We start from the raw sequence: 13,274 nt of genomic DNA on the forward strand, positions 1-13,274 counted from the left end.
TAGTATGGGAGAATATATTCATAAATGACAGATCCAATAAAGGGTTGACATACAAAGTATATAAAGAGCTCACGCACCTCAACAAACAAAAAGCATATGAGTCAATTAAAAAATGGGCAGAGGAGTTGAACAGACACTTCTCCAAAGAAAGAATTCAGATAGCCAACAGGCACATGAAAAGATGCTCCACATCGCTAATCATCAGAGAAATGCAAATTAAAACTGCAATGAGATATCACCTCACACCACTTAGGATGGCCAACATCAAAAAGACAAACAACCACAAATGTTGGCGATGATGTGGAGAAATGGGAACTCTCCTACGCTGCTGGTGGGAATGTAAAACACTACAACCGTTGTGGAAAGCAGCATGGAGGTTCTTCAAAAAACTCAAAATAGAAATACCATTTGACCCAGGAATTCTACTCCTAGGAATTCACCCTAAGAATGCAGCAGCCCAGTTTGAAAAAGACATAATGCACCCCTATGTTTATTGCAGCACTACTTACAATAGCCAAGAAATGGAAACAACCTAAGTGTCCATCAGTAGATGAATGGATAAAGAAGATGTGGTACATATACACAATGGAATATTATTCAGCCATAAGAAGAAAACAAATCCTACCATTTGCAACAACATGGATGGAGCTAGAGGGTATAAATAAGCCAGGTGGAGAAAGACAAACACCAAATGATTTCACTCATATGTGGAGTATAAGAACAAAGGAAAACTGAAGGAACAAAATAGCAGCAGAATAACAGAACCCAAGAATGGACTAACAGTTACCAAAGGGAAAGGGATTGGGGAGGATGGGTGGGAAGGGAGGGAGGGATAAGGAGGAAAAGGGGACATTACAATTAGCATACATAATGTAGGGCGAGGGGACACGGGGAAGGTAGTATAACACAGAGAAGACAAGCAGTGATTCTATAGCATCTTACTCCATGATGGACAGTGACTGTAATGGGGTATGTGGTAGGGACTTGATAATAGGGGGAGTCTAGTAACCATAATGTTTTTCATGTAATTGTACATTAATGATAGCAAAATAAAAATGTACTGTTACTATAAAAAAAAGATTAGATACAATGGAGGAGACAATAAATGAAATAGAAAGTAGGAAAGAGGTATACAAATAAGCTGAGGCACAGAGAGAAAAAAGAATCTCTAAGAATGAAAGAATACTGAGAGCACTATGTGACGAATCCAAACATAACAATATTCGTATTATAGGGGTGTCAGAAGAAGGAGAGAGAGAAAAAGAGATAGGAATTGTTTTTCAGGAAGTTATTGCTGGAAACATCCCTAATATGGGGAAGGAGATAGTCTCGCAAGCCACGGAGGTACACAGATCTCAACACGAGGGACCCAAGGAAGACAACACCAAGACATATAATTAAAATGGCAAAGATCAAGGATAAGGACAGACTATTAAAAGCAGCCAGAGAGAAAAATGAGATCACATACAAAGGAAAACCCATCAGGCTATCATCAGACTTCTCAGCAGAAACCTTACAGGCCACAAGGGAGTGGTATGATATATTTAATGCAATGAAGCAGAAGGGCCTTGAGCCAAGAACACTTTATCTGGCAAGATTATCATTTAAGTTTGATGGAGGGATTAAGCAATTTCCAGATAACTAGAAGCTGAGAGAATTTATGTCCCACAAATCATCTCTACAGTGTATTTTGGAGGGAATGCTATTGATGGAAGTATTCCTAAGGTTAAATTGCTATCCCCAGAGGTAACAGAAAGGGATAAACAAGAGTACAGAATATACCTAAATATAAAGAACGGAGGATGAAGAAAAGGAGGGGGAAAAAAAAGAACCTTTAAATTGTGTTTGTAATAGCATAATAAGTGAGTTAAGTTCGACTCTTAGATAGGAAATTACCCGTGAACCTTTGGTAACCAAGACTCTAAAACCTGCAATGGCAATAAGTACATACTTATTGGTAATCACCCTAAATGTAAAAGGACTGAACGAACCAATCCAGAGATATAAGAGTCACTGAATGGATTAAAAAACAAGACCCAACTATATGCTGCCTACAAGAGAGTCATTTCAAACCCAAAGACATACACAGACTAAAAGGAAAGGGATGGAAAAAGATATTTCATGCAATAGGGAGCAAAAAGCAGCAGTAGCAGTACTTGATTCAGACAAAACAGACGTCAAAACAAAGAAAGCCACAAGAGACAAAGAAGGACATTACATAATGATAAAGGGGTCAATCCAACAAGAGGATATAACCATTATACATATCTATGCACCCAACACAGGAGCACCTATGTATGTGAAACAAATACTAACAGAATTAAAAGGGGAAATAGAATGTAATGCATTCATTCTAGGAAACTTCAACACACCACTCAATCCAAAGGAGAGATCAACCAGACAAAAAATAGGTAAGGAGACAGACACATTAAACAACACATTAGAACAGATGGACCTAACGAACATCTACAGAACTCTCCACCCAAAAGAAGCAGGATACACATTCTTTTCGAGTGCACACAGAACATTTTCCAGAACAGACCACATACTAGGCCACAAAAAGAGCATTAGTAAATTCAAAAAGGTTGAAATTGTACCAACCAACTTCTCAGGTCAAGGGTATAAAACTAGAAATAAATTGTACAAAGAAAACAAAAAGACTCACAAACACATGGAGTCTTAACAACATGCTCCTAAATAATCAATGGATCAATGACCAAATTAAAACAGAGATCAAGCAATATATGGAGAAAAATGAAAAGAATAGCACAACGCCCAAGTTCTGTGTGACGCAGTGAAGGCAGTTCTCAGAGGGACGTATATAGCAATTCAGGCCTATTTAAAGAAGGAAGAACAATCCCAAATCAATAGTCTAAATTCAAAATTATTGAAACTAGAAAAAGAAGAAGAAATGAAGCTCAAAGTCAGCAGAAGGAGGGACATAATAAAGATCAGAGAAGTAAATAAAAGCAAGAAGAATAAAACAATAGAAAGAATCAATGAAAAGCAGGATCTTTCTCATTTTTTGAGAAAATAAACAAAAGAGATAAACCCCAAGCCAAAATTATCAAGAAAAAAAGAGAATTGACACACATAAACAGAATCAGAAATGAGAAAGGAAAAATCACAATGGACACCACAGAAATATAAAGAATTATTAGAGAACACTACGAAAATCTATATGCTAACAAACTGGATAAGCAAGAAGAAATGGACAACTTTCCAGAAAAATACAACTTCACTAGACTGACCCAGGAAGAAACAGAAAATCTAAACAGAGCAATTACCAGCAATGAAATTGAATTGGTAATCAAAAATCTACCCAAGAACAAAACCCCCAGACAGATGGATTCACTGCTGAATTTTATCAGACATTTAGAGAAAACATAATACCCATTCTCCTTGAAGTTTTCCAAAAAAATAGAAGAGGAAGGAATATTTCCAAACTCATTCTATAAAGCCAGCATCACTCTAATACCAAAACCAGGCAAAGACACCAGAAAAAAGAAAATTACAGACCGAAATCTCTGATGAACACAGATACAAAAATACTCAACAAAATATTAGCAAACCAAATTCAAAAATACATCAAGAAGATCATACACCATCATCAAGTGGGATTCATCTCAGGGATGCAAGGATGGTACAACATTCGAAAATCCATCAACATCATACACCACATCAACAAAAAGAAGGACATAAAGCACATAATCATCTCCATAGATGCTGAAAAAGCATTCAAGAATATTTAACATCCATTCATGATAAATACTCTCAACAAAATGGGTATAGAGGGCAAGTACCTCAACATAAAAAAGGCCATATATAACAAACTCACAGCCAACATCATACTTAACAGCAAGAAGCTGAAAGCTCTTCCTCTAAGATCCAGAAGAAGACAGGAATGTCACTCTCCCCACTTTTATTCAACATAGTACTGGAGGTCCTAGCCATGGCAATCAGACAGCACAAAGAAATAAAAGGCATCCAGATTGATAAGGAAGAAGTCAAACTGTCACTGTTCGCAGAAGTCATGATACATAAAAAGCCCTAAATAATCCACTCCAAAACTACTAGAACTACTATCTGAATCCAGCAAAGTTGCAGGATATAAAATTAATACACAGAAATCTTTTGCATTCCTATGTAGTAACGATGATCTAGCAGCAAATGAAATTAGGAAAACAATTCCATTCACAATTGCATCAAGAAGAATAAAATATCTAGGAACAAACCTAACCAAGGAAGTGAAAGACCTATACCCTGAAAACTACAAAACACTTCTAAGAGAAATTAAAGAGGATACTAATAAATGGAAATTCATCCCATGCTCTTAGGTAATTAATATTGTCAAAATGGCCATCCTGCCTAAAGCAATCTACAGATTCAATGCAATCCCTATAAAAATACTGACAGCCTTTTTCATTGAAGAACAAGAAATTTGTCATGGCAAGAAAACTTTGGTTAGAGCACAATATAAATGGTGTAATGGTGTAAGCAGAAGTACAGCTGAAAGCTAAGAGGCAGAGAGGGAAAAGAAGGTGAAGGCTTGGAGAGATACAGAGTAGAAAAGATTGATGGTACATGAAACAGAGGCTGATACGTAAATAAAAAGATGGACAAAAATAGTGATATAATCTCACTGGTTGAAGAAAGTACAGAGATGGTGATGGTAAGTGAGCAAAATATACATTATAGATGGAAGACAACAGATGTTATCCAAAGTTGTTAAATCAAGAAATAGGGTGAATAGCCTAGGCAGAAATGCCATGCAGACCCTGTGTTCATCACAGCACTACTTACAATAGCCAAGAAATGCGAGCAACCTAAGTGTCCATCAGTAGATGAATGGATAAAGAAGATGTGGCATATATACAAGGAATACTATTCAGCCAGAAGAAGAAAACAAATCCTACCATTTTCAGCATGGATGGAGCTAGAGGGTATTATGTTCAGTGAAATAAGCCAGGTTGAGAAAGACAAGTACCAAATGATTTCACTAATTTGTGGCATATAACGAAGCAAAACTGAGGAAAGAAGACAATAGTGGACTCACAGACTCCAAAAAGGTACGAGCGGATACCAAAGGGAAGGGGGTGGGGAGAGAGGGAGAAGGGGACTCATGGGTATTACGATTAACACACATAATGTAGGGAGGCCATGGGGAAGGCAGTACATCACAAAGAAGACAAGTAGTGACTCTATAGCATCTTACTATGCTGTTGGACAGTGACTGCAATGGGATATGGAGGAGGAACTCGATAATATGGGTGAATGTAAAAACCACATGTTGCTCATGTGAATCCCTTATAAGATTGTATATCAATGATATAGTAATAACAAAACAAAAAAACGGTATGTATATACCTATAAAACTACACACACACAAAAAAAAGGATATACTTCTACTGGAAAATATTCAAGCTGGGTTCCATGTACCAACTAGTCAAAATATAAAGAATCTTGTACGGTCCTTGAGGGATAGAGATTTTCTACTATATGTACAATGTCTAGTATAGTTTCTGATATAGAAAGGACTCAAGAAAGATTTATTGAATGAATGAATGAAACATCTACTAAGAAAAATAGTACAAGAAGAGAAAAACACAATCATTTTTTAAGTTGGCAGCATTTTACATTTTACCTGTAACTGCAAAGCTTTCCATTTTTTTGGTAAGTCTTTGCTTTTCTTGTTCAAGCTGATGAACAATAGTTTCCAGGTCTGATTTTATAAGGAGTTCATCACTCAGCTTCTCCTTTTCTTTATGGCATGAGTTTAATTCCTGCAAATTTTAACACTATAATTAATATTTCTAACAACTTTGTAGATATTATGCCACTTAAAATACACATTTTTGTGAGCACATTTATTTAAAAGTAATTCACATACACATATACACACCCTTTAAGTTTGTGAAATATATGGTTTCATTTCAAAGTTAATTATCACCTGTAGCTAAAAGGAACATAAAATCCAAATGGCAACAGTGCTTCTTTCTGAATAGGATTATCAGATTTTTTTCTTTTAATTTATTTAGCATATCATCTAATATGCATACTTTCTTTTAATTATTTAGCATAGTTTAATTTATTTAGCATTTCAGAGTTTCTGAAATAGTAAGTTTTAAAGCTTTTTATTTTTAAAGGAGGGCAAAAGAAAGGGCATAGGGCAAGAAGAAAGTCCTAGAGCTCTGAGACTACCACAGGTATCTGTAACTATAGTGGTATTCGCTCAGCCTCATCGGCACACAATGGGATTAAGACCCCATTCCCCAATGGAGAGAAGTACCAGGACATGGAGTATTCACTGCTGGGGATGAACTTATGGTGTGATACACTCTGCACAATGTCCAGGATGTGGCAAGTGCTTAATAAACGTTAGCGATTAGTATCATTAGTATTTATCTTTAGAAACCCATAAAATGAAGCACTAATGGAAAAAAGGTCAGAAAATAACTACAACATCTTACTGTCACTCAAGACTACTGAAACTTGGTCAGAGTTCTAGGACAAGCATTCTGAATCGCATTCAACTGTTTATAGTGTACACACAAACAGCAGTGAACAAAAAGCAGAAGTGTCTGTCCTGATGGAGCTTACGTGTGGTAAAAACATCACCAAAATATCTACTTTCTGTTTACTGACCTCATGAAAGAATTTCATATCTATGAGACTCAAGAGTGGATAACACTTAGCAGGTTGAGATATTCAACTATTCAATATTGAATTGAACAGAATACCTGCAACTGAATAAAAAGGAAGCCACTATATGCTATTCATAGTGAGCAAATAAATGCCAACAAGTATCTGAGCACCTACTATGTGCCAGCATATCATAATGGCCTCATTTTTTAATTTTCCTTATGCCACCAGAAAACAGCAGCTAGACTGTATAAAGAGTACTGTATACATAATGAGAAAAGTAGAGGTTAGCATTAGTCTTTGTTACCAATCTTATCAAAAACTCATGCAATTTAGTAAGTTATTTAAAAAAAATCCTCAACAATCTTTTGGGTGACCACCCAGGAGTTTCTCTACCTGTAAGTAAGACATTCTGCCAGGTCTAGACTGTAAGATTATATACTATATTAAAAAAAAAAAAGACTCTATGCTATATTTAGGCATATGCTGGGATAATTATTATTTTTCTCACCTGAAGACCACCAGACCAAACAATATTTAGAAAAAAGGTTTGCACTTCCAAACAAAGGTATTAAAAGAAGATGAAGTGTTTTTTAAAAAAAGCCAACAGGTAATTATCAAGTAATCAATTCCAGGTCTTAACATTAGCAAAGAGATAAGTCACAAAGCAATTAAAAAAGCATAAAAATCTTAAGATTTTTCCAAATTTGAATTTAACTTGCTCTCTACTGTACTTGAGATTAAAGAATTATAAAAGTAAATAAAACTAACTACAGCCACACAATGGAGTATTACTTAGCTATAAAAAGGAAATAATGGATACATGCTACAACAAGCATGAACCCTGAATACATTGTACTAAATGAAAGAAGCCAGAAACAAAAGACCACATATTGTATGATTGCATTTATATGAATATCCAAAATAGGCAAATCTATGGAAACAAAAATAGATTAGTAGTTGTCAGGGGCTGAGGAGAGGAAAATGGGAAGTGTTTGCTAATGGGTATAAGGTTTCTTTTTTGGAGTAATGAAAATGTTGTTAGACATTAGTGACCACCTGCACTACTTGGTGACTATACCAAAACAACTTAAAAGTGTGAATATTATGATGTGTAAATTACATCTCAATTAAAAAAATATGTATGTAAAGTAAAACATAACCATTTTCTTACCAAAAGTTCTGGCAATCCAATGTGACATCTACTTACCAGTTGAAGTTTTGCCATTGTTTCTTCAAGATTCTGCATTTCAGAGAGCTTTGTTTTAATCTCTTTCTAGGAATAAAAAGCCTATTAGGTAAACACCTAAAAGTCAAGAATACTTACCCCTAAGTCACACTGCAAATAAGACCATGTGATTTTCCAAGTAGTTCATGTTCTCTCTCACCAGTAAAATCGAAACTTTAGCCCTAAGTCTCAATTTCATTGAAGAGAGGCCAAAGCTGAGGCTCCTCTTTATTTTCTGAATATCTTGAACACTTATAGGGACCTACTTGTAATATACGAAACAAGAGGGCCACTTGAAAATCTTTTTTTTGCTTATATACTAGTGAGACTTTCTCTGAACTTTCACTTTTAGGATTCACTTATGACACTGTCATTTCCTCTTTTCTCCCCATCTGGTATTACCAACTTAATCCTCTAAACTGCAACTGAGAGCGCTGAATGTCAATATTAAAATATTCTGACCTAATAGGAATCTTTTGTAAGCATGTGTCATTCTTGATCATTGCCAACAGGACAGAAGCAGCCATGTTCAGTGTGTTGTGTGCATGAGCATAGAAGATGCAAAGTAGGTAGAAAAGAAGAGGGGTAATGTAGAGGAGTGCTGTAACGAAACTAAAGCCTCAAAAGCAGACTTAAAAATGCACTAATCATGTTCTTCAATTTTCAAGACTGTTTGGCTATTCTGGGTTCCTTGGGATTCCATGTAAATTTAAGTACTTTTTTTCTATTTCTATAAAAAATGCCACTGGGATTTGTATAGGGATTGCACCTTATCTATAGATTGCTTTGGGTAGTAGGAACAGTTCAACACTATTAAGTCTTTAGTTCATGAAGATATGTCTTTCATATTTGTTTTCTATTATTTTTTCAGCAATGTCTTTTAGTTTTCAGTGTACAAGTCTTTCAGCTCCTTGGTTAAATTTATTCTTAAGTGTTTATTCCTTTTGCTGTTACTGTAAATGGTATTATTTTTAAAATTTCCTTTTTGGATTTTACTTATTAGCATATTGAAATACACCTGATTTATGTGTGTTTTCTGTCTTGTAACTTTGCTGAATTTATTAGTTTTAATGCACAACTTTTTTGGGGAGGGTAACATCTTTAGGGTCTTCTACATATAAGATTATGTCATCTGGAAACATAATATTGGATGCTTTTTATTTCTTTTTCTTGCCTAATTGCTCTGGCTAGGACTTCCAGTACTATGTTGAACAGAAGTGATGAGAATGGACATCCTTGCTTTCCTCCTGATCTTGGAGGAAAAGCTTTCAGTCTTTCACCATTGAGTATGATGTTAGCTGTGGGCTTTTCATATATGGCGTTTATTATGTTGAGGCAGTTTCCTTCTATACCATTAACTAGTGGAGATGACACTGGATAAAATTAATTCATTGATGTAGAGTAGTGGTCCTCAAACTAGCTATTCCTGGGATAACATAAAGACTTTCCAAGCATTATGCAAAACCATCATATACACATTTTAAGGAATCATTATCTAGATTCTTAATTTGCATATACAGTCCTTCTTAAAAATTATTTACCCGAAAACCTACTTGTAGTCTAGGTATCATGTGAGTTCTCCTTTCCATCTTGCCTCTCACAACTGCTTTTCTCTCACTTTTCAAAAGAAAGGTACATATCTAATATCACGCTGTCTCAAGATATGAAAAACTTTTGAAGCACCAGACAAAAAGATAATCTGAAATGCTGGGCCTGGCCAAGCCTTTAATCAAGACAGTTTTATTTCATTATTATATTATTAAGAGATTATTTCAATAAAGTTCTAATTTTTTATTTAATAACTATTTCAAAAAATATCTTTTAAGGGTTCGTGAGCACAAAATAAAGATAGAGGACAACATTTCAAAGCTTGTTCACAATGCTAAGATAAAAGGACAGAGACAAAAATCTTGAAGGAAAAATAGAACAGAGTCTGGAGAGCAATCCTAAGAACAGATGAGCTTCAGAAACACACCCCAGCAATGAGAACAAGCACAAACATTTAGAAGGTATAAGCAACACTTTAGAAAGACTTAGATTACAAAATCAACCAACCAACCATCCAAAAGACCTGAACTGGATACCAAAAGGGCTCAAGCTCTCTATACTCTAGGAGGATTCATGTACACTCACAATCTAGACATACCTTTGCTTCCTCAAGTTCTTTATCAGCAGTTTCAAGCACTTCTTCTTTATGTCTTTCCAACTGTTGTGCTAACTGGTCTATTTCAGTTAATTCTTGGCAGAGTTTTTCATTTTTGTTACTTAAGTTAACAACTTCAGTAGTCACCGTTTCCTTGGTTTCCATAAGCTCCTGTATATGCTTCTCTAAGTCTTTATTAGCTTGCTGAAGAAAGTCAACCTAAATTGAATTTGTAATTCATAAGGAATATGAATTGGAATACTGAACTTCAAAAACATATTGCAAAAGACTGTATTTTAAAAAATACCAGAATGAAAACCATAGCTATTTTATATTTGTAAACTTACATTGTTTTGATTTACACAACTGACAATGTGTGGTTTAATAAGAATATGTAATCACTAGCTTTTATTTCCAAGCACTGAAGAAACAGATAAGAAATTTGTGTGACACAAAGTTCTAAACACGACAAGAACATTACTGTGATGATAATATTACTCTAGATTGCGCTGTCCAATACAGTAGCCACTGGCATCCACATGTGGCTACTGAGCCCTTGAAATGTGGCTAGTCTACACTGATATACTACAAATGTAAAACATACACAGGATTTCAGACTTAGTACAGGCATACCTCATTTTATTGCACTTCACTTTATAGTGCTTTGCAGATACTTCATTTCTTTTACAAATTAAAGTGCGGCAACCCTGTGCCAAGCAAGTCTACCAGCGTCATTTTTTCCAACAGCATTTACTCACTTTGTATCTCTGTTATCTTAGTTGTGTGTCATGTTTTGGTAATTCTGGCAATTATTTCAAACTCTTTCATTACTGTTATGGTGATCTTTGACCAGTGAGCTTTGATGTTACTATTTTAATTGTTTTGGGGAGCCATGAACCACACCCATATAAGATGGTGAACTTAATTGATAAATGTGCGTGTGTGCTGACTGTTCTACCTATTGGCTCTCTCTCTCTCTCTCTCATCTTGGGTTTCCCCAAGAAGAAACAACAATATTAAAATTAGGCCTGTTAATAACTATACAATGGTCTCTAAGTGTTCAAGTAAAAGGAAGAATTGCACATCTGTTTAAATCAAAAGTTAGAAATATTTAAGTTTAGTGAAGAAATCATGTTGAAAGCTGAGACAGGCTGAAAGCTAGGCCTCTTGTGCCAGTTAATCAAGTTATGAATGCAAAGGAAAAATTCTTGAAGACAATTAAAAGTGCTACTCCTGAGGACATATGGATAATAAGAAAAGAAAACAACCTTATAGCTGATACGGAGAAAGTTTGGAGTTGTCTGGATTAGAAGACCAAACCAGTCACAACATTCCCAAAATTTAATCCCTATGCTTAAGGCAAACCTAGAGCAAGGTCCTAATTCTCTTCAATTCTATGAAAGCTGAGAGAGGTGAGGAAGTTGCACAGAAAATTCTGAGGCTAACAGAGGTAGGTTCATAAAGTTTAAGGAAAGAAGCCATCTCCAGAATATTAAAGTGCAGGTGAGGCAGCAGGTGGTGATGCAGAAGCTGCAGTAAGTTACCCGGAAGACCAAGCCACATTAATGAAGGTAGCTGCACTACCTTCATTAGCTACAATATATTTTCAATTTAGATAGAACGCTTTGTATTAGAAGAAGATGCCATCTAGAGGACTTTCATGGCTAGAAGAAGTTAATGTCTGGCTTCAAAGCTTCAAGGAGCACACTGACTCTCTTGTTAGGAGCTAATGCAGCTGGAAACTTTTAAGTTGAAGGCAATGCTCACTAGCCTTTCTGAAAATCCTAGGGCACTTAGGAATTATACTAAATCTACTATGCCTCTACTCTGTAAATGCAAAAACAAAGCCTAGATGACAGCACATCTGTTTACAACACAGTTTACTATTTTAAGCCGCCTGTTAAGACCTATTGTTCAGAAAAAAAAGATTCCTTTCAAAATATTACTGCTCAGTGACAATGCACCTGGGTCACCCAAGAGCTCTGAAGGAGACATTCCAACAGATTAATGTATTTTTATGCCTGCTAATGTAACATCCATTCTACAGCCCATGGGTCAAGGAATCATTTTGATTTTCAAGTCTTATTCTTTAAGAAATACATTTCATAAAACTATAGCTGCCATAGACAGTGATTTCCTCTGCTGGACCTGGGCAAAGTAAACTGAAAACCCAGAAAGGAATTACCATTCTAGATGCCATTCAGAACATCTGTGATGCATGGTAAGATGTCAAAATATCAACATGAACAGGAATTTGTGAAGAAGTTGATTCTAGCCCTCCTGGATGACTTTGAGGGGCAGAAGATTTTGGTGAAGGAAGTAACTGCAAATACAGTGGAATATGCAAGAGAACTAGAATTAGAAGTAGAGGCTGAAGATGTGACTGAACTGCTGCAATCTCATGATAAAACTTGAACAAATGAGCTGCTTCTTAAAGATGAGCAAAGAAAGTGGTTTCCTAAGATTGAATCTACTCCTCCTGGTGAAGATACTGTGAAGATTTTTGAGATGACAACAAAGGATTTAGAATGATATAAACTTAGTTGATAAAGCAGAAGCAGATTTTGAGAGGATTGACTCCAATTTTGAAAGAAGTTCTACTATGGGTACAATGTTCTCAAACAGCATCTCATGTTACAGAGAAACTGTGAAAGGAAGAGTCAATGACGCAGCAAACTTCATTGTTGTCTTACTTTAAAATTACCACAGCCACTCTAACCTTCCGCAACCATCACCATGATTAGTCACCAGCCTTCAACACTGAGGCGACAACCCCCACCAGCAAAAAGACAACAACTTGCTGAAAGCTTAGATGATGGTTAGCATTTTTTAACAATGAAGTATTTTAAATTAAGTTATATACATTGCTTTTTTTTTGACACAAGGCTATTGCATACTTAGTAGACTGCAGTATAGCATAAATATAATTTTTACATGCAATGGAAAACCAAAAAATTAATTGTGGTATTTGCTTTATAGTGGTGGTTTGGAACTGAACCTGCAATGTATCTGAGGTATGCTTATAGGAGAAAAAAAGAAAAGAATATAAAATGTGTCAGTGGTGTTTTACAATATTAATAACATATTGAAATAACATTTTGGATATATTGCAGTAAATATACATTATTAAAACAAATTTCACTTCTTTTTGCTTTTTTAATCTGGCTCCTAGAAAAGTTTAAATTACATATATGGCTCATATCATATTTGCACTGGACAGCACTAATCTAGAGCTACTGTCATATTTGTAACGTACTCTGT

The 13,274-nt window shown here is 35.4% G+C and overlaps 1 protein-coding gene across 4 annotated transcripts in view; it reads right to left on the minus strand.

Moving 5' to 3' along the window:
• The window catches only part of CEP135 (centrosomal protein 135), a 114,535-nt gene that overhangs the window by 70,967 nt on the left and 30,294 nt on the right, over window positions 1–13,274 (minus strand). For all 4 annotated transcript variants that reach the window (XM_037018724.2, XM_037018723.2, XM_037018722.2 and 1 more), the window contains 3 exons: window positions 10,017–10,232; window positions 7,853–7,918; window positions 5,645–5,783 (listed from right to left, as the gene is read on the minus strand). In XM_037018724.2, the coding sequence (XP_036874619.1) occupies window positions 5,645–5,783; window positions 7,853–7,918; window positions 10,017–10,232 (421 nt within the window). The remainder of the gene's footprint in view (window positions 1–5,644; window positions 5,784–7,852; window positions 7,919–10,016; window positions 10,233–13,274) is intronic.

Source organism: Manis javanica, chromosome 5 (genome assembly GCF_040802235.1).
Source record: "Manis javanica isolate MJ-LG chromosome 5, MJ_LKY, whole genome shotgun sequence".
Classification (NCBI taxonomy): domain Eukaryota; kingdom Metazoa; phylum Chordata; class Mammalia; order Pholidota; family Manidae; genus Manis; species Manis javanica.